General features: G+C 47.6%; 1 protein-coding gene across 1 annotated transcript in view; it reads right to left on the bottom strand.

Annotated features, from left to right (window-relative positions):
• Window positions 1-26,570, bottom strand: part of ARL1 (ADP ribosylation factor like GTPase 1) — a 38,385-nt gene extending 11,815 nt beyond the window's left edge. Inside the window, exons 1-4 of the mRNA XM_029599718.1 lie at window positions 26,418-26,570; window positions 14,244-14,381; window positions 13,601-13,682; window positions 5,788-5,899 (exon numbers count right to left, since the gene is read on the bottom strand). Of these exons, the coding sequence (XP_029455578.1) occupies window positions 5,788-5,899; window positions 13,601-13,682; window positions 14,244-14,381; window positions 26,418-26,421 (336 nt within the window). The 5' untranslated portion in view covers window positions 26,422-26,570. The remainder of the gene's footprint in view (window positions 1-5,787; window positions 5,900-13,600; window positions 13,683-14,243; window positions 14,382-26,417) is intronic.
• Window positions 26,571-27,784: the final 1,214 nt, after the last annotated feature.

Genomic DNA, 27,784 nt, shown 5'->3' with positions numbered 1-27,784 from the left:
GGCAAAGGTCCAAGGCACGACATCTGTCGTGGAGGCCATGGAACCTAGCAACTGGAGATAGTCCCAGGCTGTGAGAAGTCTGAGGTCCCGAAAACGCTGAACCTGAGCAAGGAATGATTGGGCCCGCTCCAGACGAAGAGAGCATGTGCCTACTCTGATGTCGAAATGAGCTCCCAGAAAGTGAGGGACCAGGATCCCTTCCTTCCTCAGGGCCACCACCACCACTACCATCACCTTGGTAAAGGTGTGAGGAGTAGTTGCCAGGCCGAATGGCAGGGCCTGGAACTGGAAGTGCTGCCCCAAAATCTTGAAGCGAAGGAAGCGCTGATGCTCCTTCAGGATGGGGATACGAAGATAAACCTCTGTCAAGTCCAAGGACGCCAGGAACTCTCCCCAGTGCACCGCAGCAATCCCTGAGCGCAGTTTCCATCCTGAAGTGTGGTATCTTGAGCATCCTGTTGACCATCTTGAGATCCAGGATTGGCTGGAAGGAGCCTTCTTGCTTGGGGGCTATGAAGTAGACTGAATAATAGCAGAGTCCTTGGTCCGGTAGTGGTACTGGAAGAATTGCTCCCAGATTCAGGAGGCAGTCTAGCTTTTGACATACTGCGCCCTGTTTCCTTAAGTCCGCCCGGAGAAAAGACAAACCTGTCTCTGTAGAATATCCAGGACACCCTGGTCTGAGGTGATTGTGACCCACTCCTCGTAGAAGCGGCGTCCTCCTATCCGGGGAATCGAAGAGTGGGCCGGCAATGTTTCATTGTGAAGATGTAGTGGCAATCCCTTGGGTGAGGGTGTCTCGGGCTGATCTTCATTCCCGAAAGGAATGAGACCAGGACTGCGATCTAGACTAGGGCGGCCTGTGGGGCACTGGCCGCACCTGGTGGAAGCGCCGTTGTCCTCTGAAACGGTTCTGCGTGGAGCTTGTACCGAGGACGATCTTCCGGTAACTTAAGTACCTTAAGCTCCCCGAGCGACTTAATAAGTTGCTCCATCTCCTCTCCAAACAACAACTTACCCTTGAAGGGAAGGGAGCAGAGTTGAGACTAGGAGGAGGAATATGCGGACTAGGTCCTGAGCCAGAGCAGGCGCCGAGCTGAGACTACGGAAACCATAGACCTGTCAGCACCCGGAGAAGATCATACAGCGCATCCGCGCCATACACTATGATGGCTTCTAGCCTTTCCAGCTGTTGTGCCTCCCCTGGAGGCAGGTCCTGAGTCCCGAGTAGTTGTTGGACCCACCGGAGTCATGCACGCTGCATCCAGGAGCTACAAACAGCAGCCCCGAACTCCCAAGGCGGACGTCTCAAACACTCTCTTCAAATACACCAAGTTTGCGGACCTGCAAATCCCTGAGGGCTGCTCCTCCAGTCACAGGAATAGGTGTCCTAGCCGTGACTGCTGATACCGACGCACCCACCTTCGGTACCTTAAGTAGTTCCAGGGACTCCTCGGGGCGTGGATACAGTTTGTACATCACTCTGCCAACCTGCAGCGAGGCCTCCGGAGTCTTCCACCCCCTGGACAGCAATTGGAGGAGCATAGGATGAAAAAGGAAAGTCTTCGAAGGTAACTTGAGCCCTGGTAGGACGGGATCCCCTCTCTTCGGTGCAGTGCTGGCTGCAGGAGCCTCCTGGGGAGCCTCAATATCTAATCCAGCCAGCACATGTGAGATAAGCAGAACCATCTCATCGCTCTGGAAAAGGCGTAGAACCCGAGGAACGTCCCCTTCGACTTGCGCCGAGGGCATCGGGTCATCTAGATCAGGGTCCACTGCAGGGGGTGGAGGGTCAGGACTGGTTGGACAGGTAACTGGCTGAACTCTAGAGAATCCCGAAGGGGCCACTGGAACAGCAGGGCCGGAAATACTGTTGCTGTACCGGGCCGTGATGGTACCGATCCCAGAGGCCCCCCTGCCAGGGCGGGAGTTCCCCCAGACTGACCACTTTAGGAGGGGGAGCCAACACCGCATCCTGGTGCTGGCTGAGCCTTGCCAAATAAACCCCATGCATCAGCAGAATAAATTCTGTGGAAAAAGGCTCCGGGGGGAGTGGAGGGGCTGGAGGGTCCTCTGAGGGTGGCTCTGCATCAGGGAGGTGCAATGGAAAGAGAACCAGAGGAGAATGAGGTCCGTCCGGGTCTGAATCCCCGGGAGGCAGCGCTGGAGCAGCAAGTAGTGGATCCAAGATGGCCACCCTTCCCGCATTGGATGGGAAAGGGGCTGACCTTCTCAGAGCCTGGCGCGCGAACCAGACCGCCCTCTAGGGCTCGAGGTGCCCTCCCCGCCCAGGAGGCACCGAGTACACAGGCCGTCCTGGGAGAGCCGCGATCTGGGCTCCCCGTAGGCGCTGCATCGCATCAGCCGCGGCATGGAGGCAAGTAAAGAAGGGCTTGGAACCCAGATCTCCCAAAACCTTCGATAGCAGGAAAGAAATCAAAGTCCTGCGCTGCCTGCCTAACTTTAATGACCCGTTCCATTTCTCCCCCCCCCCCCCCCCAGCGAGAGGGATGTCTAGTCTCTGAAGCTTAGGAGCTGCCCTGAGGAAACGACATCTCCGGGCAGCGGATCAAGGGGGAGAGGTTGGACCACCAACTTCATCCCTAAAGGCAGCAAATGACAGCCCTGTAAAAGGAAAGTTAAACTTACCCACAACACGATACAGCAATAAATACAAAAGATGCCAGGTCTGCTCTGCCTGCAAGCCTGCAGCAGGACAGCCCATAGAAAGTACAGCAAAGCTGTAAAAAGTGTTAACAAGAAAACAGGAGAAATAAAACAACAAAGACTATTCTCACAGAAAGAAAATGGGAGACCCGAAGGTGCAACCCGAATCTGCTGGAGTCAGAGAAATACTGAAGGTTTACAGAGGGCGCACCAGTCATGAGGGACCGCCCTCTCAGTTTTTGCTCTGACTCCATCTGCTGGAAGGGGGACATAACCCATGGTCTGGACTGATCCTGGTACATACAGAGAACTGGAGACTTTCCACTCTACAGAGCCACAGCTGTTCTGTTTTCCATGGAAAATGTTCTCTGGTGCTACATTGTGAGATTATGCAGGCTTGCTGGGTGCCCACACCACCTATGCACTATCCCACTGTGCCTCGAGAAAGTTCTCTTTGCCACAGTGCTAGCTGCCCAAGCAAAATCCTCCTCCCTGGTCTTAAGCTCTGACTCTATTGGACAATACCTCAAATATCCTGCTGGCTGCTTCAGCCCCCTCAGCAACCAAACAGCACTGTGAACAACTAGAAGGGAGAGGCAGAAGCAGGGAGCTGGCACTTTAGCAATGAATGGCAGAGAAGAGCCTCTGCTCCCTGTTGCAGCCCCTACCCCAGTGCTCCACGCCGCAGTCCCATCTTCTCTGCTGTACTCTTGTTTGCTTGAACAAGTATTAGTCCCAGGCCCTAAATGTCTGTGCTGCAGTGACTTAAGTACAGCACCACCTGTAGCTCCAAGGTAAAGACCACCAGGTACTGGGATGGAGACATGATTCATGATTAGGGAGAGAAAGGGGGGCCTGGAATAGGGAAGAGATCTGGGGATGGGGAACCAGAAGAAGAGAAAAGACTGGCCAGGGGAGAGGGGGAAAATCGGGTGTTAGATGTACAGAGAGGGAGAACGAGGACTGAAAAAGGAGAGCGCGAGAGATGACCTTGGATTTGGGGGTAGGGGAATCCTGGAAGATAATACAGGAGAAAGGGAATGAGGAACGGAGAGTTAGTAGGAAAGAAGAGGAGGAATGAGGAACGGAGAGCATCAAGGAAAGAGCAGAAAGAAGAGAAGTATTAAAAATATCCACTCAAGGAAAGAACACCAGAGAAGAAAAAATAAAGACTAGCAAATGAGGAAAAAAAAAACACAAACGAGCCAAAAAAAGCAGGCCAGAGACAGCAAACATTGCCTGATAGAATATTAACTCATCAGTATGAATATCCTGTGACCCAGTTCAAATGGAAATGTCTCCCCGTTAGAATTTACACTTTGGGAATAGATGGATTTTGTTGGCTAATTTTAATTTAGCCTGGTAAATCGGACATCCCCACCTTGTACTGGGCTCAAAAATATTTTGTTGTAACAAAACTTATGTACTTTTAGGTATATTTTGAGAGTAGATGAGCACAATTTTCCATGAGAACAGTGCACCAGACACACTCCCCCCTCAAAAAAATAAGCTGTTCATTCACCTCTAGCACAATAGAGTGCAAGTGTCCCAGATTCATTCAGGAGAACTCGGGTAATTTTATCCTCCTCCCCACTGGCAGAAGGCAAGCAGCATTTACCACCTGAATGCAACTCTTTTGCCAGCATCAGTCTGATGGTCAAATGTGTGGCGCCCTGCTAGTGCTTACAGGACCTGCCGCTCTCAAGTGCAGGATGTCAGATTGAAGCTGGCAGAATAAGGCACACCAGTAAAAAGTGGGACTTTCCTCCTGCCAATGGTTGACAATCGTGTAAAATTTAGTTTGGAGGGCTACGAGGATTGAACAAGCTTGAAAGTGTGCCATGAAATAAAGGTTGAGAAGCACTGCACTATCCAGTAGAGACAAGGGGAGGGCAATTTTCAAAAGCCATTTACCAAGGTAAACTAATTTGCACACACAAACTAACTATCTGAAAACTTCCCTCAGCTAAAAACACACACACAAAACTTGGATTGCATTTCAAACTCTACGATTGTTGTTTTTCATGCATACTCCTGCTTTGAAACCTGGAGAAAGAGCCACAGGTAAGCATTTGACCTAAAGCAGACAGTCTGGAAAATCTCCCCCAAATGTGTAATACATATGCAGTCTCAAACTGGTGCAGATGCACAGCCGCCGCGTTTACACAAGCATTAGTCAATTTAAACCTTTCAAGCATGGCGCACACACAGGCAATCAGTGCTTTTGAGAAAAATATGTAATGAATCCTTTAAATGAAAAAAATCTAATTTATATTATACTAGCAAAAACTGCCTGGCCTTGCTCAGGGTGTCTGGTCCATAATAGCTATAAATTTAAAAAAGTGAAAATGTTAAATATTGTATTTTGTTATGTAATTAGCAGCAAGTATATATAAGCTACATTGACAGTACATTAGATGTCTCACACTGCCCAATTCTATATAGCTATTGTTATAGAAGATTAAAAAGGTTGTAGCACAGATTTCCTGCATTATTTACCATCGTCTATTGACAGAACTGACCGGTTAAGTCTTAGTTTGTTTCCTATTTTTTTATCCAGTTCATAATTGTGGCATGGGTCTGGGTGGGCCATGGCCTACTCACTTAGGGTTCAGGCTCACAAAATCAGGGCTGCCCAACGCCAACAGATAAGGCCTGCCACACTTCCCATCCCACAGCAGCCAGAAAAGGAGAGGGCCACAGTCGACCCCATACTGTGGTGACTGAAGAAGGGGTTTGGCAATGCCTGAAGACTACACCTTATGTGTGTATGGGGGGGAAGGGGGGGAGAGGAGCCTGTTGTGGAATCCTGAGAGACAAGGCTTTGTAGACAGAGCATATTAGTGAAAAGTATGCAGTGTTGCTTAGGTTGTCTGATTCACAATGGATGTAAATTTTCAAAACAAAAACGGAAGAGATAAATATTATTTTAATTAAATTAAGAGAAGAGCTGTATATGAGAACCTGTGTGCAAACAAAGCATATTATCTTTGCACTGTGTACCTTCCACTGTTCAGGGCACCACCTGATAGCCACAGCCACATGACAATGTGACAGACATAAGCCTTTTATATACATATAGATGACAAAACATGAACATACATATTGCTGTTTTCATACCTCCAACATAGCTACCAATTCTGACTTTGAAATTCCAATTCTGTCACGGTCGCAGCTGTCCACTACGTAAATGACAGCATCTGTGTTGGAATAATAGCAGCGCCAATACGGTCTGGAACAAAATAGAGCAGGCTCTTTATACACCACAAAATTTAGTTGAAACCAACAAAGTAATAAGATGGTCAAAAAAGAAAAGGAAAAAAATTCAACACTATTTCAACAATTAAGAGTTACATTCTTAAGACAAAACATTCCTGCTGAAACTACATTGTACAGAAGCTCAGTTTACACAGTTCTGTTTGAGATTTTCAGAGTTACAGAAGACAGAATGCTTCAGCGACACAGGCTATGCTCCTGCCAGAGTTGGTATTCTCTGGCAATAAGTGCAATTATTCACCGGAATTGTCAGTTCAGGAAAGAACACAACCTGAGTTCATAAGCCTGCATGCATTGCTTGAGAGTTATCACATTCAAATGCTGCCCATCTGAAACCTTGATAAGCTAGTGTGGTTGCAGTGGCCTGAAGGGGGCACAGCTTTATAAAGCTAGTCACAAATGTATGAGGAGGGCAATTTATCTGAAAATATGAAATTCTTACCTGATAATTTCCTTTCCTTGAGTCCAGTCAGACCAGTGGGTTAGCTCACCAACCAGTAGATGGAGACAGATCAATAGGCTCGCTGATATCACTCCTTATATATCCCTGTGCTGACACCAACCTGTCAGTATTTCTGTAACAAGCTAACTGTAGCAACTTCTATCCCAATATAACAAGACTGAAATCTGTTCCTTTTTTTTTTTTGATTTGCAGAAGAAGCAGAATGTAGATAAAAAATAAAACTGACCACTCACATGCCAAGCAGTGCAATAATGGATGCTCCATCTTCCTACTCCTCTCATATGTCATCTCCTTTTATTTCTTCCTTCAGTAGCAGAGAGAACAGAATCAAATTTGGCAGCATAGGGAGAGACTTCATTGCTCTGACTGGACTCAGGGAAAGGAAATTATCAGGTAAGAAATAATTTCACCTTCCTCTTCATCCAGTCAGACCAGTCAAGTGGCACATATGCAAACTATTCCTGAATAAGATAGGTCGCTATCCAAGCCCCACTCAAAACCACTGAGGCAAAAAAAAAAACCTTTTCTCTAACTCAGACAACCAACTGGTAATGCTCAGCAAAGATATTTAAAGAACTGGATGTCATCAGATTAGTCTTAAATTTGAAAAACAAATTTTGCTGCTTTCTCCTAGGACAAGCAGGATAGTAGACATCATCAAATAGAGTCCAGCCCAGAAAACGTCTGTCAGTTTCTAGAATTTTGACTAGGCACACAGAGCATGCCCAGCATGCCAGTATCCATACGTCCATGCAGAGTCCCTCTTCAGTCTAGACTTTTCTAAGGAGCTGTTGCCTCATGGACATGGAACTTGCGCTCTTTTCTTCAAAAAAAAAAAAAAAAAAGTTTATTTAGAGTCTTCTCATTCCTTTCCATGCTGGGTCCCTTAATTCTTTCCGGGCCCTAGTTAGAGGCATTGCGGTAAGTTACTCGTGTTCTACACAGCTGATCACTGATTGTGCTGTCCTCCAGTAACTCCCAGCCATTGACCAGCAGTTATTTTTCTCAATGACTTCCTCAGGTTTCCGCCGCTGCCCCCCAGTGCCCTTGGACCATGTCAATCACAGTCCCCCATGAGGTCTGTGTCCTGTGCCTGGGGGCCCTCGCACGATGTGTGCAGCTGTCCTTTTTGTGCTCAGATGACCCCCAAGAGTAGTCGAGCATGCCTGGACAAGATGGATAAATTGTTTGGCACCAGGAAGTCTGATCCTTCGACCTTGTTGTCGGGGGCATCGACACACAAAGACGACCCCAGAAGTGTTGGAGCCATCTTGTCTTCTCCTTTGTTGATACCCCAGCTGGAGATCGGTGCTGGATCTGTTTCCTCCTTCTCTAGAATCTGGGTCATTGCCTTCATCCTCTGTGCTGGGGGAAACTGAGGAAGCACTGGCATCAGTCACTTTCCTCCTATGGCTCCAAGCTCGGGAAGATGCCGGCTTTGCCCAAGACATCCCTGAAGCGGCCCTGTACTGATGAGGCATCACAGCCCGAAGTCAAGGGCCCGAGGCGGTGCCCACTATTGTTGGCGCCAGCCACCGGTTCCCCCTCCTCCGCAAGCTGTACTGTCATCGATAGCATGCAAGGAAGAGTTGGCGTGCAGGATGCGTCTGACGGTGGGGCGAGCCCTGCAGGGTATTGAGCCACCGGCTCCCTTCAGTACCTCTGCCGGAGTCTGCACTATCCATGGTAGCACAGTTGTTGGAGCGCTTGGACCTCCTTCTTTGTGCACTGCTGATGCAAGCTGCGCTGATACCCCAGAAACCCTCGCTCTCAAGAGGGGCACTGGTGAGGCCACGGTGAGAAAAATTCCCATCGAGGTTTCCTCCAATGAGGAAGGGCTGTTGGCCCTGGTTGTACTCCCCAACCAATTTTACAGCCAATGAGCCTCGGGTTACCCTGGCCTGTGACTCAGTCAATGCCCCTGTACCTATGATGCCCCCAGGGCCAAGTGTACTGTCTGTGCCTGTAGGACTAGCAGTGCCCAATGTGCCCCGGCCTAAATCAGTGCTTCAGGCACCCCCACTAGCATCGCCAGGGAGTGAAATTGACAACCAGTACGACCCATAAGAAGATGAGCCTTCTGCCTCCTCCTCTGAGGATCTAACTTCAGAACCCTCTCCTCCATAGGACCTGACCTTCGCAGGTTTTGTAAGGGCAATTGTGGAGTTGGTCCCTTTCCAGCTCCTCACTGAAGAGGACTCCAGGCACAAGATGTTGGAGATCCATCAATTCGTGGATGCTACCAAAGTAGTCGCGGTCCCAGTCCACGATATCTTTAAGGACTTGGTTAGCAGACTCTGGCAACACCCAATATAGGTCCCTCTGGTAAACAAGACGACTGACGCAGTCATCTAGCAGGTTAGATAGGTACCGCCTCCCACAACAATTTGTGTAGTGGAGTCCGCCCTTAAAGCAAAAAGGTCCCATACCCATGCCTCCACCCTCCAGGACGCAAGCACAAGGCCCTAGATGCCCTAGGCCATAAGGTCTTCCAGGGCTCAATGCTGGCAGACCACATTGCTTGCTACCAGTTATATATGGGCCAATATTACAGAAATCTCTTGAAGCAGGTGCATGATTTGACAGATCGCCTTCCTCAACAACTTCAGAATTTCTTAAAAGTTGTCCAACAAGGATTGGAATGCGACAAAGTTTGATCCGCATCCCGATGAGCAGCCAAAGCGGACCCATGAATTTTGCCTCTCAAACATCCTAGGGCTGAGAACTGGACCCGCAAGGAGTTAAAGGATAAACCCTTCTCGAGGCCACCTTGCAAGAAGGACAGAATTGCAGTGATCAAAGCGCGATGAGGATAAAATCCCTGAGCCATACAAAGACAAAGATCCTCCAAATCCGCACATATGTGGAGGAAGTAGAAGTCTAATTAGCTCACAGCAGAGTAGTAATAAGTGCTTCTGGATAGCCCTTTTTTCTTAACTGCTGCCTTTCAAAAGCCAAGTCACTAGACAGAAGCAATCCACTTGATCGAAAAATATAGGGCCCTGTTGCAGAAGATTTGGCAGATGACCCAACCTCAGAGGCCCATCACTTGCTAGGTTGACTAGATCCACAAACCAGGACCGCCGCAGCCACTCTGGTGCACTGGCCCCGGATGAACCTCTATCCTCATTACTACCTTTCCTACCAGAGACTAAGGAGGGAACACGTAAAGAAGGATGGCGTGCGGCCAAGGTACTACCAGAACATCAACCCCTTCCACTCAGTGATCTCTTTTGAGACTGAAGAAATGGGGCACCTTGGCATTCAATCGGGCTGCCAACAGATCTATGTGAGGGTTACCCCACCTGCGAGAGATCAGGTCCATGGCACTGTGACAGATCCCACTCTCCTGGGTCTAATTTCTGGCGGCTGAGAAAAATCTGCTTGCACATTGGCGGCATCTCATATAGCGGGGTTGACCAACGACAGATGCTGTTCCGCCCAAGATATTAGCACCTCCGCTTGGTTCCTCCTTGCTGGTTTATGTAGGCAACAGTTGTCGCATTGTTGGAGAGGACTGACCGGCTGGTTGCGCAGAAGGGGAAGAAATTTCTCCAGAGCCAAACGCAGTGCTCTGGTCTCTAGGCGCTTGATCGATTAATTTGCCTCCTCCGCTGTCCAATGGCTCTTTACCGACTGACCCTGGTATTCAGGCCCCCCAACCGGAAAGACTGGCATCGGTTGTCATCACTGACTACTGAGGTAGCTAGGAGATCCACCCACATTCCAGATGGTCCTGGCCAAGCCACCACAAAAAAGCCTGATCTGGCGACCCCAGTGAGTGGAAGCGGGAGATGAAACTGTTGTGACAGTAGTAAGGTCCATATGTGCAAGCGCCCATGGGACCAGATCTAAGGTCAATGCCATGGCACAAAGAACCTGCAAGTAATCCCAGACCCTGGGCACTCAGGTTCGTAAGAGACTTCAGACCTGCACACACAGCTTGAGAATCCATTCCTGTGAGAGGAAAACCTTGCCCACACAGGTATCGCAATGTGAGTCCAAGAACGCCAGAAACTGAGACGAAGAAAGATGACTCTTGGCCAGGTTGACAACCGAGTCCAGGGATCTCAGGCGGTGCAGAACCATCACCACCCCCTGCTTGCAGAGCTCCTCGGATTTTGCGTGGGTGAGCCAGTCGTCCAGGTAGGGGTGTACCAACGCCCTCTCGCTGGAAGGCTGCTGCTACTACCACCACCATCACCTTCATGAAAGTCCTCGGGGCATGGCGAGACCGAATGGGAGAGCGCAAAACTGGAAAATGTTGTCAGAGGATCATAAAATCTGAGGTATCACTGATGGTCTCGACAGATCCCTATGTGCAGCTACGCCAGAAACGCTCCCGTTTGTACTGCAGAGTCTCCATGCAGAAGCATGGCAACTTTAGAGCCCTGTTTAACTTTTTAAGTCCAGGATTAGTCAAAGGGAGCTGTCCTTTGGAATGATGAAATAAATGGAATGGCCCATGCCGCGTTCCTCCAGGGGGTCAGAAATGATAGCCCCCAGGCTCTTCAGCCTTTGGATGGTCTGCTGAACAACGAGCTTCTTTTTTGGAGAAACACAGGAAGATTCCATGAACAGGTTTCTGAGCGGTCGAGCAAATTCTAACGCGTAGCCTCGCTCAATCACGCTTAGAACCCACTGGTCCGATGTGATCTTGACCCACTCCAGGGAAAGAGCCAGCCGACCCCACCTCACTGAGAGGACTTGGCACCACTAACTCCTTGGCCATCATGGCTTGCTCTGCGCTCTCAAAAGGATTGGGGCCAAGACTGAGACCTCCCCAAGGCCTGTCTCTGGCCGGCACCTGGAGCTCTGCTCTGATGGAACCACCTTTGACCACAAAAACGAAAGCGACTGGAGGAAAATCCTTTCAGTCCTTTAGGCTTGTCCTCAGGAAGCTTGTGCACCTTGTTCTCTCCAAGCTGCTTAATCAGCTGTTCCAGGTCCTCTCCAAACAGGAACTTGCCTTTGAAAGGGAACACTCCAAGTTGGGCCTTTGACGAAATGTACGCTGCCCAGTTGCGCAGCCACAAGAGCTTCCTAGACTAGATCGCCGACACCACTGTTCAGGAAGAAGTACGAATAAGATCATAGAAGGCGTCTGTACAATAGACCACTGCAGCCTCCAAACATTCCACTTGCTTCGCTTCCTGGGGCTCAAGATCCCTAGCAATTTGCAACTGCTGCACCCATCTGAGGCTGGCCTGGAGCATAAAACTGCTGCAGACTGCCACTCGAATGCCCAGAGCAGAGACCTCAAAAATTTTCTCAAGGTGCACTTCCAGCTTCCGATCTTGCAGATTTTTCAGAGCCCCTGTACCCACCACGGGTATGGTGGTGCACTTTGTGACCACTGAGATGGATGCATCCAACTTAGGGACCTTCAGCAACTCCAGAGTATCTTCAGGCAAGGGATACAGCTTGTCCATTGCCCTGCTGATCTTAAGCCCTGTCTCAGGAGTATCCCATTCTCGAACCATCAACTGCTTTACCATCTCATGAAAGGGAAAAGTTTTGGCCAGACCCCATAAGCCTGCCATGACCGGATCCACCGTGTCCTGGTTCGGCTCCACTAACGGATCTGCAGCTTTTAGCTCCCCTAGGACAAGTGGGATCAGAGGAGCCAATTCCTCACGTTGAAACAAGTGGACCATCTTGGGGTCATCCCCTCCCATAGAAGGAAGCTGGCCGGGCTCATCTACCGGATCTGGACCATCTGAGGGAGGAGTAACCTCTAGGACCCTCTCCATGGTCCTCTGAGGGTACATCCTGCGTAACCCACCAGATCCTCGGGGCTTGCACCTTATGGATCCTGGTGGCCACTCGCTGATCCGCCCCCTGGGGTGCTTTCTTAGGTAGCCCTCCAGACCCCCTGCGCCAGGGAGTCCCACTCTTGTGGGCCCTCCTGGCCAAGAAGGCCTGGTGCATTAGGAGTACAAAGTCGGGAGAAAACCCTGAAGGACCCCCCAAGATCCTCCTCCCGGGAGTCAGAATCATCCTCAGATGGGTCCCTCAAAGCCCCCCCCGGCAACATTTTTCTCTTCGGTAGATTTAACAGTGGGTGAGCAACTGCCACCAACCCATGCACTCTCAGCCCTCCCCTCAAAGCTGGTTCCAAGCCCAACAATGATTTGCAAGCGACAGCGGTGTTACTAATGAAAGGCAGCACAGAGGCTGCGAGCTAGTCCAAGTTAACAGGCCCTGCAGTAGCCCTAATCCCTCCTTTTGCAGAGCTTCCTGTTACCACAGAAACTCATACAATGGTAGTGCCACTGCACAGCCTATGAGCACATGCTGGCTCACAGACCCCATGCTGACTTCCAGTAGTAACACTGCTGATGCGTGTGCCTGAAGAGGAAGCACTTGTGACCCCCATCTGGGGTCCTGACCCACAGTTTGGGGAAACCCTGGTTTACAAACTAGAGGTTTAAAAAACATAAGTGCCTGGAGATGAACTGTACCATGCTTGCATTATTTGATTTTACAGATCCAAACTACCCCAATGATCAATGCCATCTCATTTTTGTTTCTCACAATTCAGTTGGCACCTTGAACAAAATTTTTTTACTTCTCAATTATTTATTTCCTCTTGAGACAGATGTCTGAAGTTTCTGAAAGCTGCTTCTCCTTAATGACTTTTACCATTTTGGATTTAAGTAAACTAAAGTCCTCATCAGTATGAAACTCAAGCTTGCAGCACTTTTAGTAGGTCTAGACTAGAAATAAAAGACAAAATGGCTGAAGACTGAGGCCAGAGAAGGGTTGTTAGTATAATCAAAGAAACTGTTGTTTCTTCTTAAAAAAAGAAAAAATACAAATTTAAAAACTAACTTTGCCTAAGAAAGAAGTAACCAGACAGCAAGACCAGCAGCTGCAGAAAACAAGACTACATAATACAGGATTACTTTTAATAAAAAAAAAATGTATAACCAAGGAAGGTATTACAGTGGCTTAATAGGATTCTAATCACAGAGCTTTAGAGCTGAAGTAAAATAGCTGTGATGTTCTTCCAGCAAATCCAGCCACCTATCCCAGCCAAAGAAAGGAAAAATGTGGAATGTGTCTACATCAGAAAGGCAGTGCATAGAAGGAGATTTCTAATCTGAACTTGAAAGTAAAAATATTAAGACTATCACGTGAAAACTAATACAACTCCCCCTGTGGTCCGATTTGAATATTTAAAGTTATTACCTGATACTTGTCTGACCCCCAAGGTCCCACACTTGAAATTTAAGGTTCTTGTAGGTTACCGTCTCAACATTAAAACCAATTGCTGAAAGGAAAAGGAAAACTATTTCAGTATTGTCATCAAAAGTAGCCACATTACAAGTAAGGTATATTTCAGGTCAGTAGTATCTAACAGCAGCTTAGGGACCTTTTTTCCCCCCTGTTTTTCTTGCTCTCTGTGGAAGATGAGCTAGTAGTGTGTAAATTTCTACATGAAAAAGGAAAGAAGAGCTACAACCCAAAGATGGGGGAAGAACATAATTATGCTTAGGGTCCTTTCTTTGAATGTCTCTTATGTGCCTACGGGAGCCTCGAGTAATTTACTTTAGTGGGACGTGTGCCAGGATCTTCGCCTGTCATGCTAGATTTTGAAGCTCTTAGTGTGGGCAAGGGCGCTGCAGTTCATTCAGATGCAGGGGATCAGGGGCGGATTCCGGGAGATTACCACGTGGTCTGCCGCGGCCGTGCTCGGCAGACCACGTGACCAGAGCGAGCGGCCCACCGGGGGATGCCCGATCCCCCGATAGGCCAATCCGCCCCTGCAGAGGAATAGTCATACAGTATAAAAAGCACAGACACACTCTTATGCCTTTAAGCCAGCACTTACTAGGAATGGTGGTGACAACCTCGCCAACCTGTAGCCTGTACAGAATTGTGGTCTTTCCTGCCCCATCCAGTCCCAAGATCAAAATTCGCATCTCCCGAGTTCCAAATAAACTGGAAAAGATGCTAGAAAAAAAGCCACCTAAAAATAATTAGAAACAAAACTGTAAGATGGGCTGCACATGATCCAAACCTCTTCAAAACTGCATACATATTGCTAGAGCAATAAGCTAACTAAGGAAAACATTCTGCATTGAGGAAGTTCACAGATCACAGAAAAAGGAGTTTTTAAACTTCCTAAATACATTTCAATGAACTCAAATGTTCTGAATCAGCAAGTCGTCAAGCAAGCCCTAAGCACTACTATAAAATGTATAAAATTACTTGTCCTTTTGCATTTTAATTATTTAAGGTATGCTAGGCCAGTGGTTCTCAACCTTTTTTCTGTCGGGACACACCTGACAGATGGTTCTCACATGCGTGACACACTGACCCATGATCGTCACAGGGCTAGATGTAAATGTACAGTTTGCATCCACGGGAACCCCCCTGATCCACAATAATGGATGTAAAGCAGAATTATGACATTCCCCGTTCAACTCACTCTACAAAAAAGATATTCTGGTTCTGGTGTCATCTCAGTAACAGCAACTCAAACTCCTTCTACTTTCAGGCTCAATAGCCCTACTTATGAAAAGACAGCAGTTTACCACCAATGCATGTCCTCTTGAGAAAACGCAACAAATAAGACTGATAAAACACTTACATGCTAGTAAAATATCTCTGTAACAGACACAGAACCGACCTAACATACTCCCAGGATCTGTAGTAATGCACATAAACTAATCCACACACAGTTACACCTGTATTATGGAATACACTCAAACAGGAGCAACCCTATCTATGAAAAGGCAACACTACAAATATTACATCAGGCCCTAAAAACCAATACACCTCTTATTAGGAAAACAGAACTAGCAAGCAGCTATAGATCCCCACACAGAAATAATTGTAAAACTATACTAATAAGCAGAATAAATGTTTCACAACAACTATGAACAGAATAACATCCAACAATTAAAAACTCATAAAAACTATTAAAAATTCTCCAAACACCAGTAAAATATTTAAAAAAAAAGCAGACACATCACATAATATTAAATAATTAAAATAGCAGTCAATCAAGAAAAATAAACTTAAAAAGCCACCTTTACTTACCCCCTCCAGCAGCTTTCCTACTCCTCTTCCATGCAGGCTGTAGCACACACCAGAAGCAGCAGTAGTGGCTAAGCTCTATACTCATGGTCCTCTTCCTTAGGGCCCATGTCTCTCACACACACACACACCATACCAGTCATGCCCCCATGACCAGTTTCTGTCTCTCACACACCAATCATCTCCCAGTCTTTGACAAACACACCAGTCACCTTCCTGAACAGTTTCTCTCATGCCATACACACACACACAGGCTTCCCACTCCCGTGTTCCACTTACATATATGGGCTTCTCACTCTCATAATCACTTTCTCTTTCTCACATACACTCACCAGTCTCTCACTCCCATGCTTGTTCTCTCCACATGCACAGGCTTCTCATTCCCATAATCACTTTCTTTCTCTCCCACATACACACACACCAGTCACCTGATCTCTCTCATGCATACACACCCAGGCTTCCCACTCCCATGTTCTCTTTCAGATATACAGGCTTCTCACTCCCATACTGTATCTCACACACTCCCAGCTTTCTCACTCCCATGCTCACTCTTCACATGTACAGGCTTCTTATTCCCATAATCACTTTCTTTCTCTCTCACATACACGCAAACACACACCAGTCACCTGATCTCTCTCATGCATATACACACACACATAGGCTTCCCACTCTCATGTTCTCTTTCAGATATACAGGCTTCTCACTCCCATGCTGTGTCTCACACACACACAGGTTTCTCACTCCCATGCCCACTCTTCACCTGCACAGGCTTCTCATTCCCATAATCACTTTCTCTCTCTCTCTCTCTCTCTCTCACACACACCCGTCACCTGATCTCTCTCATGCATACACACACACACAGGCTTCCCACTTCCATGTTCTGTCTTACATACACAGGCTTCTCCCTCCCATGCTGTGTCTCACACACACCCAGGATCTCACTCCCATGCTCACTCTCTTCACATGCACAGGCTTCTCATTCCCATAATCACTTTCTCTGTTACACACACACACACCCAGTCTCTCTCTCATTTCCATGCTCGCTCTCCACATGCACAGGCTTCTCATTCCCTGAATCACATTCTCTCTCTCACATTCACATACACACCAGTCACACCGTCACCTTACCAACCAGTCTCTCTCATATACATGCACACACACAGGCTTCCCACTCCCATGCTCTCTCTCACCTAATCAGGCTTCTCACTCCCATGCTTTCTTTCACATACACCCCCACAACACCAGGCTTCTTACTCCCATGCTTCTCACATACCCAGATTTCTCACTTCCATGCTTTCTCTCTCTCTCTCTCTCACACACACACACATCCCTGACTGTCTCACACTCTCACATACACATCAGTCATCTCCTTGAGCATTCACTTTCATTGTCTCTCACATATACACATACATCAGCTCTCTGACCATTTTCTCTCAATCACACACATACTCTCGATCAAATACATTCTCTCACTTACACACAGGCTCTCAATCACACACATTCTCTCACTTACACACAGGCTGGCTGGCTGCTTCTCTCTCTTTCTGTCACTCACTTCCTCTCCCCCCCCCCCCCCAGCACAAATGGTAGCTGCTCCTCCAGCCCCCGCAGGCCAAGAAGGAAGAATTCCATCGATCGCGGGAGGCTCATGCTGCTTTCTCCTTTCCCTTCCGCTTTCTCCCCCAGAGCAGGAAGATCAGCTGCCTCTCCTGCTGCCACCGGACTCCTGCTATCTTCGGGCGTCCGAACTTCCTGTCGGGGGGGGGGTAGCGGAAGCGCAGCGCACAACGTCCGCTTCCTCCCCCCCCCCCCCAGGCAGGAAGATCGGCGGACCCTACGGCCCGACGCCCGAAGATAGCAGGAGGCCGGTGGCAGCAGGAGAGGCAGCTGATCTTCCTGCTCTGGGGGAGAAAGCGGAAGCTGTGCGCGACGCTTCCGCTCCCCCACCCCAAGCAGGAAGATCGACGGACCATACGGCCCGACGTCCGAAGATAGCAGGAGAACGGGTGGCAGCAGGAGAGGCAGCTGATCTTCCTGCATTGGGGGGAGGAAGCGGAAGCTGCACGCGGCGCTTCCGCTCCCCCCCCCCCGAACAGGAAGACCGGTTGGCCATACGGCCGCAGCAGCGCTTCCCCATGTGTGCCGTGATGGCGCGCGAGGCGTGGGTTCTCTTGCGGCACGGCCTTTCTTCTTCCCGCGCACCACTTCCTGTTCCGGGTCCGGGGGGGGGGGGAATGCAGGCGCGGGAAGAAGAAAAGGCCAGCCGCGGATGCCACAGCTTTTTTTTTTTTTTGCACCGCTGCCGTTCCCGCTGGGCTTGAACGTGCTGATAGCCCGGCGGCAACGGCAGCAGGGAAGAACGAGCAGCGGGAGGGACCGGGAGCCACGCGACACACCTGCCGGTGCTTGGCGACACACTAGTGTGTCGCGACGCACCGGTTGAGAACCGCTGTGCTAGGCTATTATGTTTTCCTAAGCTATCAAAGAGCGGAAAATGTACATCTAATGTTGCAGTCCCTCTTCTATAGCACTTTCCAGAGACCAGCGTTTCATTTAAAATATTTATTCCCCTAAAGGCTAGACAATAGAATCTCATGGTTTCTTTTCTCTGCAACTTTAAGTACAGTCAGCAACTGTGCAAGCTTTTCCATATTATCTTGCCAACAATCCCAGCCAGAAGGTTCATGTACTGTATATGCACATCTGACGAGAGAGTCTCAGAACCTCATGTGTAACATCATCCTTGAAAAATGTTGGTTCAATTAAAGCTATCACAACTTGCAAAGATTCATATACTTTATATTTAAAAGAGAGGATTCAATTTTATAATTGAAATCCCTGCATGAACATGCAGACTGCTGGTTATACCGAACCAAGCAAGTCTGCTACACTAAAAATAAAAAAAACGGGAAAACCTTTTAGTACAGTTGCCCCTCAGTGAGGTGAATTTATGATTTAGTATACTGTCCAGTGTTACCTGAACTCTCCAAAATTCATCTGCCTTCAAACTGGGCATAAACTTTAGTCCCTTGAAGGAAAAGGACTAAAAGGGGAAAAGTCTCTTCTTTTTTTGAGACAGAATCCCGCCAGTGTTGCTGCACCTCCACCTGTGGTGCTGCCATATACTTTTTTGTTGTTTTCACAGCCCACATGACAGCGATTTCTTGGCAAGGTTTTAGAATAAACACTGGGATGGTAACTTTGAAACAGCCATGTGGATGCACCTACACACACATTTGCTGACTCGCATCCAGAGACACATCCACACATATGTGCACGCATGTTATAAAATAGCCTGGACGTGCAGATATGGGCGCACAATTTTAAATGTGCATGCAAATGCTGTGTCTACCGCGTTAAGTGAGAGAATTTTATAAGGGATGCGTGCCGATATCAAAGCTAGTTTTCCCTGTTCGTTCCCAGTTTGCCCAATTTAGGGACAAGACTTCCAAAACCCTCCTAATTTATTAGCCTCTCTTTCCCCTCGTTAGCCCCAACCCTTAAAACCCACTGATTAGCCTAGATTTTTTTTTTTTACTTCCACACCATCCATATCAGTAGTAAATTTACGTAGCAGGGGACCCCAACGCATGCTTGTGTGTGTATTTACACGCATCTCTCGATCTTCCCCAACAGGCCACACCCCTTTTTATAAAGGTTTGACTTGTGCGCATAGCGGGAGATAGGCACATACATGGGCAGCTTATTAAAATCCACTCAGTGTGCGCTGGCTCGACTTGGACTTGTATCTCCCAGCTTTCGCGTGCAAAGGGCTTTTAAAATTCGCCTAATATTCAGTACTGTTGGTCCATATTCAGTAAGCCAGCAAGTGGACAAGTTCTCTGGCAAAAATTAACTAGATAACTTGTCCCAGATATTCATCAACTTGTCCAGGAAATGTCCTGCTTAATATGCTCACCTAAAAAGTTTTCCCCAACTACATGCAGCCAGATAACTTAAAAACCTACCCAGCTATGTCTGCATATAACCGGTTAGGCTAGGAAGTTATCCAGACTTGTGTGGCCTGATAACTTGCTCCTAGCACAGTAAAACAAAAACAAAAAAAACTTTCTGTAGGGCAAATTTATACCCCTCTCCCCAATATGTTTTAACTGGCCCTGCTGAGCTGAGCAGCACCCAGGACTTTAAAATTTTGTTTTATGGGATTGCAAGCTCTCCTCCCTTCCTTCTCCATTTATTTTAAAAGGCTCTTTCTCAAACTCCCACCCCTACCCACAACCTCAATAACACACATTTCCCTTTCTCTGGACCCAGTGCTGGAAGCATAAAGGATGAGAAGAGTGGGTTGGCAGGAGGGAGACAAAACAAAAATGGGAAAGGAGGGGATAGGGGGTGATCTACAACCCCATAAAAAATTCTTCAGGTCTTGGGTGGGAGGGGGAGTGCTTGCTCAGCCCATTAAAACAGGGGGAAGGGCCTGGGAATCAAGCCCCAGGCCTGCAAAGCACTTTTATGTGTTTGTTTTAGAGTGCTACTTAACCAGATATCTTTGAAGATACCTGGTTAGGTATTGCTATCCAGTCAATTTAGCTGGTTATAAATGAAAATTGACTAAGATAGCCGGATAACTGTACCCTGCCCTGGAATACTTTTTTTATCCAGCTAAAATCTAGCTAGCTAAGTGATTCAATATTCAAATACTTGTCATTTAGACAGAAAACTGGCTAACAGGCTTTGTATAAGGACCTCAGTAATTTCGTCAAAAGGTTTGCCTTTTTTTTGTTGTTTAAAACTTTTATATACCTTCATTCTGTATTTTTCAGTCATAATGGTTTACAATGAAAGTTAAAACGAAAATATTCAAAAAATGCAAAAGGTAAAGAAATTCAGAAATGTCAAAATAAATCCAAATTTAAAATTTAAATAGTTAAATCAAAATTAATCGTATAAATATAAAATGTAGAAAATGAGCATAAAATAATAAAAATACAATCAAAAAGTATAAAGGAGAAGATAATACTAGAAATCAGGATAAATGAGAAAACTCATTTCCCCATGTGAATGTCTTTAAACGTAAATGCATTAGCATATACCATATTATTCATAATACTATTTGTTACCGAATATTAATGGCACCATCTATGTAAATTATGATCCACTTTTTTCTTTGATATAGGTGCCCTATTGTAAACCGTTATGATGGTAAATAACTTAATGACTGTATATAAAAACTCTTAAATAAATAAATAAAAAAATAAATAAAAGCTGATCATTCGAATGTCTTTGCGAATAGCCATGTTTTTAGATTCTCTGAAAATCATATAATCTGACTGCATTCTTAGATCTAAAAGGTAATGAATTCCATAATGTCGGTCCAGCTATTGAGATGGCTCTCTAACTTCACTGAGGTGTGCTGTGCGTATAGAGGGTACCACAAGGAAGCCTTTACCTGCGGATCTCAAATTTCTTTGCGGGGTATATAAATGGATAGATGTATTTAGCCATTCTGTATTATTATTTAAGTATTTATGCAATAAGCATAAGACTTTAAACTTAATCCTTGATTTAACTGGTAGCCAGTGCAAAGAGTTCAGAATTGGTGTTATATGAGCAAATTTTCTGGCTCCAGTTAGTATTCTGGCAGTCGCATTTTGTAATAGCTGTAACGGTCTTAAGGTACTTGCTGGTAGGCCAAGTAGTAGAGCATTACAGTAATCTAGGCTCAAAAATAATAGCATTTGAAAGTGCTCATGTTGTAAAAGGTTTTAAATGTTTTAAAATTTGTAATTTATTGTAACCTTCTTTGATTTTTAGAGCGATATGCTTCTTCATATTTAGTTCATGGTCAATAAATACACCCAGATCTCTGGCATAGGCAGACGGTTCAATTTTGATGGAACTTATACAAAGTAAAAAATGAGTTGGGTTCAGTTTCCTATTTAATAAGATCATTTCTGTCTTTTCAATACTGAGAATGAGTTTCATGTGCGTTAATAATGTTTTGATTGTGAAGATGTACATTTCTAAAATTTTCATAGTATTTTCAAGTGTATCTTTAACAGGGATCATGAACTGAATATCATCCGCATATAGGAAATGTGTAATACTCAAACCAGGCAACTAATGACATAAGGGTAACATATATATGTTTAAAAGGGTGGCAGATAGAAAAGATCCTTGTGGTACCCCTGACGTAAGCTCCATTTTCTCCAATAGCGAACTGCCTATTTTTACTTGAAACGAGCGGTCTTTTAGAAATGAGGAAAACCAATGTAGAGTTATATCACTTATCCCAATTTCAGACAATCATTGTAGTAAAATCTGATGCTATTTTTGAAGGGGGGTGGGAAGAAAAGAGAAGTTAAAATATTCCTCTTGGTTTTCGAGAAAACTGGATTATTTGTAGGTACTGATACTTTTTAAAATCTCACGTTACGCATCTCCATGCGAAAGCACGGAACCCGAAGGAACCGATTCACCTTCTGCAAATCGAGAATGGGCCGAAAGGAGCCCTCCTTTTTCGGTACCACAAAGTAAACGGAATGCATTCCCTGACCCTGCTCCTCCAAGAAGGACTGGAACAATGGCCTTTAGAGTGTGCAGCCTTTGCAGTGTCCCCAACATTGCCTCCTGCCTGACACGAGAGACCTCATGGGACTCCACAAAGGCCTCCCGAGGCAGGCACAAAAGTTTTAGAGCCTAGCCCTCTCATATCACCTCCAGCACCCAACGGTCTGAGGTAATCTTTTCCCCCTCCTCGTAAAAGCTGGACAATCTGCCTCCTACAACTTCTACAGAGGAGAGGGGGAACACTGGCTTCATTGGGCTGATTTTCTGCTCCCAGTGCCCTGCCCGACACTGTCTCTGCTCGACCTGCATACTCCACGAAAGAACTGTTGGCACCTACCGCCCTGTTTCGAGACAGAAACAGACAGGACTTACCGGAATGAAACCGAAGGGAATCCCGAAAATGAGCCCGAGAAGGAAACACCTACTTACTAGGCTTCCTATCCTCCGGCAATCTAGTCCCCTTGGACTCCCCCAGGACCTTCATCAACTGATCCACGTCCTCTCCAAATAACAGCTTCCCTTAAAGGAAAGATTACAGAGCTGGACCTTGTATGATAAAATCAGCCAACTAGTTATGTAACCACAGCAGCCTAGGAGCTGCTACCGAGGAGACCATGCAGCGAGCTGAAATATGCACCAAATCATACAAAGCATCTGCTAAGCCTGCCTCCAGACACACTGCCTGTAACGCACTGCCATCCGACCCTTCTGAACCCAACAGAGACAGGCCCTTTGCATTTAACTGTCACATCCAGCTGCTCGAAGACAACGCTGAGACCTCAAACATCCGTTTCAGTTGCACCTCCAGCTTATGATCCTGGACATCCTTCAGAGCCACTGCCCCAGTCACTGGGATCGTCTTGGTTACCGCCAAGACAGCCGTGTCCACCTTCGGGATCCTCAGCAATTCCAGGGGTAAAGCTTGGCCATCGCTCTGCCCACCTTCAGGCCAGCATCTGGGGAGTCCCACTCCCGGTTTACCAGCTTGCAGATCTTCTTGGGCAACGGAAAAGCACTAGTGGGTCCCCTCAGCCCATCCAGAATTGGGTTAACACTCATTATCTGACTTCCCGAGTGACCTTCACTCCTGATTCCTCCAGCACCTGCGGGATGAGGGGGCATAGTTCATCCCTTTTAAACAGATGCACTACCCGCGGATCCTCTCCCTCCAGGACCGGGAACTTGTCGGGATCAGATCATCATTTGCCCCATCTGCATCAGGGGTCAGCAGGCAATCTGGGTCAGCTCCTGCATCAAGGGGGTCCAATTGGGACTGATCCGAGTCCTCCGAGTCTTTGGGACCAGCCTCTGCAGCCACACGGCGCAAACCCAGGCGCTGAAGAATATTGCCAATCCCGCAAGAAGCCACTTTAGACTTTTTAGCTGCAGGGGGCCCGCATGCAATCCCCTGCCTGCCTTTTTCCTCCACTTCTCTTAGCCAAGTAGGCCTTATGGAGAAGAATAAAATCCAGGGAAAAATCCCCCAATTCATCTTCCCCCAATCCTGGGGGACTATCAGCCGCCTCACGCTCCCCTTCCGAGGCATCCTGCCTGACCACGGAAAGAGTGGGGGGAGAATCACCCAACCGCCCTGCAGTCTCCTGCACTGCCTCCCCAGTGGCAATGGGAACAGATCTTTCTGACCTCCTGCTGTGATTTCCTGCATAGCTCAAGGGGCCTTCCTACCCTGAAACGCATGCCAGGCAGAGGGAATGTGAGTTCAGACCCACTGCCATCGCGCCACACACACAGCAGGTGGTCATTTTAGTCTTTGGCGCCATATCTCCCGATCACACCCCGTGGCACTCCCCCACGGCGATGCACGCCGGACTCAGGCCCACCAAGCCACCGCCGGGAATGGATGTAATCCCCACCAGGGAGTTCCCAGGAACACTGACAGAGTACAGTCGGCCCCACCAGAGCACAGGACTACAGAAAAAAAAAAAAAAAGGCACTGCGGTTCCCTCCCGGAACGAGCATTGCAATTGACTGCGAACCCCTAGAGCCCCGGGTTACCAGTCAGGCGACCGCCGCTCAGTCCTGCACCTCCCATCCCTGGCCGACAGCTCCTGCTGACTAGGCCCTCCCCGCTGAAGTTCCTGCTAAGCTCTGCTGCTTCTTGTTCGCTGTTTTGTTTTGGTTTTTTTTTTTTTAAAAGGAACTTAAAGAAACTTTATTAAGTGGGTACTTCCCTGTCCAGTGGAAGAAAGGTGAGAGAGTGCCTCAGAGGGTTGAGGGAGCCAGGACCCCTTGCTATCGCACCAACCGGTACACTGCGGGCAAACCCAGTCAGGGGTATCCAACCCCCTGGCGGCCCGGCTCCACCTGAGGGATGGCCCACAAAGATGCCTAGCACCTCAGGGAGTGTCCGTGATCCGGACCCTAAAACTAATGTAAAACAATTTTTCCTTTTATTTTTGTTTTAACTATCAGCCTGCAGGTGCAGCTCTACCATCTGCTGGAGTCAGAGAAATACTGGGGGGTCCTGCAGGTGGCACTCTCAGTTAAGTAACAGCGCCTCAATGTGTTGTTCTCTGACTCCATCTGCTGGAAGGGATGAATAACCCACTGGTCGGCACTGATCTGGGTATATTCAGGAACAAAAATTTAGTAAATGAGCTTTTGAAACCTCACAAATTTTTTTTTAAGAGCTAACAAAAAAGCTATCACAACATGGAAAGACTTTACTATTCCAGAACAAATTAGTCTCTCAGACAATGGAAACTATATAAATCTCTTCACACAGGAATGAAGAGTTACTCATGTGTAAAGAGATGCCCTTCCTTCTCCACCACCATTTCCAGAGGCAAGGTTTTGAAAATCCATTTGTTTTCACAGCTGGTGGGCACATTTGGCCAGGGTCAAGAGAAGGCTTTGCTCATTTATTTAATAAAATTTGATATCACACTTCACATCTGCAACACCAAAGCCTATCCTTAGGCAAATGCGATATCATGCATTTGCCTGAGGATAACTGAACCTAGCCCACAGGTTGACTCCTGTCCATTACCCCTTATGCAATAAGGGGAAAGATGCATCCAAACCAGCACGTCCAAATGGTGCTCATTACATGTAAATTCATGTTGATGAGGCTATTACCCACTTATGTAAAAAATAAGTGTGCCCGATGTGCACATTTTTACTCTCAAAAATTAATGCCTACTAACCTAAAGTTAACAGAAAAGCAGAAAATATTGCTTTTCTGTAGTTCCTCTGGCTTAATATTGTGAGGATAGGGAGGATAGATAGGGTATTACAAGGTGGTGGGGAAAGAGAGAGTACAGTGCGTGGCAGGTAAACCATAGCCCAGTTTTTGAATCCTTGTCTTACAGCCACAAAACTATCATTTCTATACCACCAGAAGCCACAAGGGAGCACAAATCAATATACGTCTACTGCAGCAGAGTGGACTCCATGAAACCTCAACCTAACCTGGTCCAGCCCAAGGAAAGATATTCTCACTCTTTAGATCTTTATAACCAGAATTAGCCATTATCATTTAGTCTCCTGTATCCTTGCTCTATTACTATTAAATCGTAAATCCACCATAATGATTTACTGTGGAATTAAAAACAGACCATAAGTATGTTCCTTCCATCACTGCCATGGGCGTGCTGGCTCAGTTCACTAGCAATACTAAATTCTTCTGCTAAGCTTAACAGTTAAACAATTATTACTTTATTTACTTTATTTAGCACTATGTTAAATTGTCAATCAGTTATACTGTTCCATATGTTCCTCGGTTCCATGTAAAGCTCCGCTCTCTGTTGAGCAGTTCTTCGTTTTTATGTAAACCGGATTGATTTGTAGTCCCTACAAGAACTTCGGTATATAAAAATTAAAAATAAATAAATAAATAAGCTATTAAAGAGCCTAGCTGGGGGGGGAAGAGAGAGAGTAGTTCAGCTGTGCCCTTTCCTTTTCATGCAACACCAACAATCAGTAACAACGAGTACAGGAAGAGTTTGTTTTCCCTCTACCGGGAGCACACGTGGCAGCGGGCACGAACTTCTGCCAGGCTGCTGCTGAAGCTGGCAAAGCCGAAAGCTGAGCCCTGGTGCCACCACAGTCTTTTGAGTCCAGCGTGAACCAGAACAAGGCACCGCCTCCCTGCGCTGAGGCTTACGCCGGAAAAGACCGCCTCGCGAATCTCACTGGGACCCGTACAGCGCTGCGCCCAGTGATGGCGCTGCGGGAACTATCTCTCAGAGAACGAGTGTACTGCGACGCCAGCGCTGGGCTCGGTGTCACACGCCGCCCATCCCGCACCCAGGGCTGGGGTCGCTATGGAGCCCCCGTTACTAAGAAGCGCGCGGCGTTGCTGGTGACGTCATTTCGCGCCAGGAAGCCGAAGCTGCCCTCAAAACGCCTCCGTGCAGTCACGGCAACGAAGAACAGTGCCCGGCTCTTTTCGGTCACCCGCTTCGCTCACCCATGTCGTCTCCTTTCCGCTCCGCTCCCCAGACACTGCCAGCACCGCTGCCGCAATCTCCCGCACGCAAGCCGGAAGTGGGGAGCGCACCTCCACGTCATATACACACTTGGCAGACGGCCCAGTGCGTAGGACGGCCACGCCAGAGGGGGGGGGGGGGGGGGAACCTAACCGTGAAAACAATGCCTGAAGTTTCGGCGTGGCAAGATAACCGTTCCCTCTACAGGGTTAATGAACCCAAACGGAACTGCTGTACCCGTCTCCTTCCGGAACTTCATCTTGAATAAAACAAAATAAAAAATCAAACGTTTAGAGAAATGAGGGAACGGTTAATCGTGTTCGGCGCAGTGACGAATCTACCAGTGCTGAACCCGGAGCTACAGGCGCCGCGGCCGGCTTCGAAGGGGCGGGGTTTGGGAGCAGCCGTGGACCTCCGCTGCTTCCTGTAGTAAACTGCAAGCTGTAATTTAGGAAGCGCATCCAAACACTGCCTCACGAAATGAAGTTTCGAGTTAAACTAAATGTCATTGTTGTCGCAGTGCCCGAAGGAGAGACTTCTTGTCGGAACTTGTTTCTAGGTTTACCACCTCCTCCTTCATAGTTACTTGAATAGGGTAAAAGAGGACAGTCCTGGTTTTGTCCCCATTGTATGCATGGATGGGTGTGCTGATTGTTTAGATTTGATTTATTTTGCTCTACAGCCTTATCAAATAGAACCAAAACAGTTAAAACACATTCCTGTTCACCCCCGGATCAGTCCAGACTCCTGGGATTATGCCTCCCAGCAGATGGAGACAGAAAGTTTCACTGGTACTGGCATATAACCTGGAGTGCCACCTGCAGTCCCTCAGTATTTCTCTGTCTCCAGCAGATGGTAGAAATGTAATCCTTGCAGTCTGGTGGGGAATAAAGAGAAACGAATTTAGGAGATTCTCCTAGGAGCTTACTAGGCCCTTGTGGGGCTATTCCCCCTGGTATTGAGGAATGCAAGCAGAGGGTTAGGGCCCCTTGTTATGATCGTCTTTCACCGCCAGGGGGTGTACAGTTGGTGGTGTCTGCTCCCTCCCCCAGGAGATCAGTTCCAGTCCCGTGGCTCTTCAGCCTCAGGAAAGTACCCTCGAGGTGCGGGAAGGGCGGCCATATTGTCAGAAGCCATGTAGGAGCAGCAACACAAGCCAAAGGTAGGCATGGGAGCACCTTTGAAGGTAGCCATCCCTCCCCCACCGGGCACGGGAAAGGCGGCCATGTTGTCAGAGGCTGCAGGCCCTTGGGGGTGTGAGGATTCCTCTCCCCTGTGGTCTCTGGTAGGGCAGGGCTTTGACCACCGGAGGGAGCCTGATTCTGACGACCAGGGGGATCCTTCCGGG

This window comes from Rhinatrema bivittatum, chromosome 4 (assembly GCF_901001135.1).
Source record: "Rhinatrema bivittatum chromosome 4, aRhiBiv1.1, whole genome shotgun sequence".
NCBI lineage: Eukaryota > Metazoa > Chordata > Amphibia > Gymnophiona > Rhinatrematidae > Rhinatrema > Rhinatrema bivittatum.
Note: the sequence above shows the minus strand (reverse complement) of the source record. Positions and strands in the feature narration are given on the sequence as shown.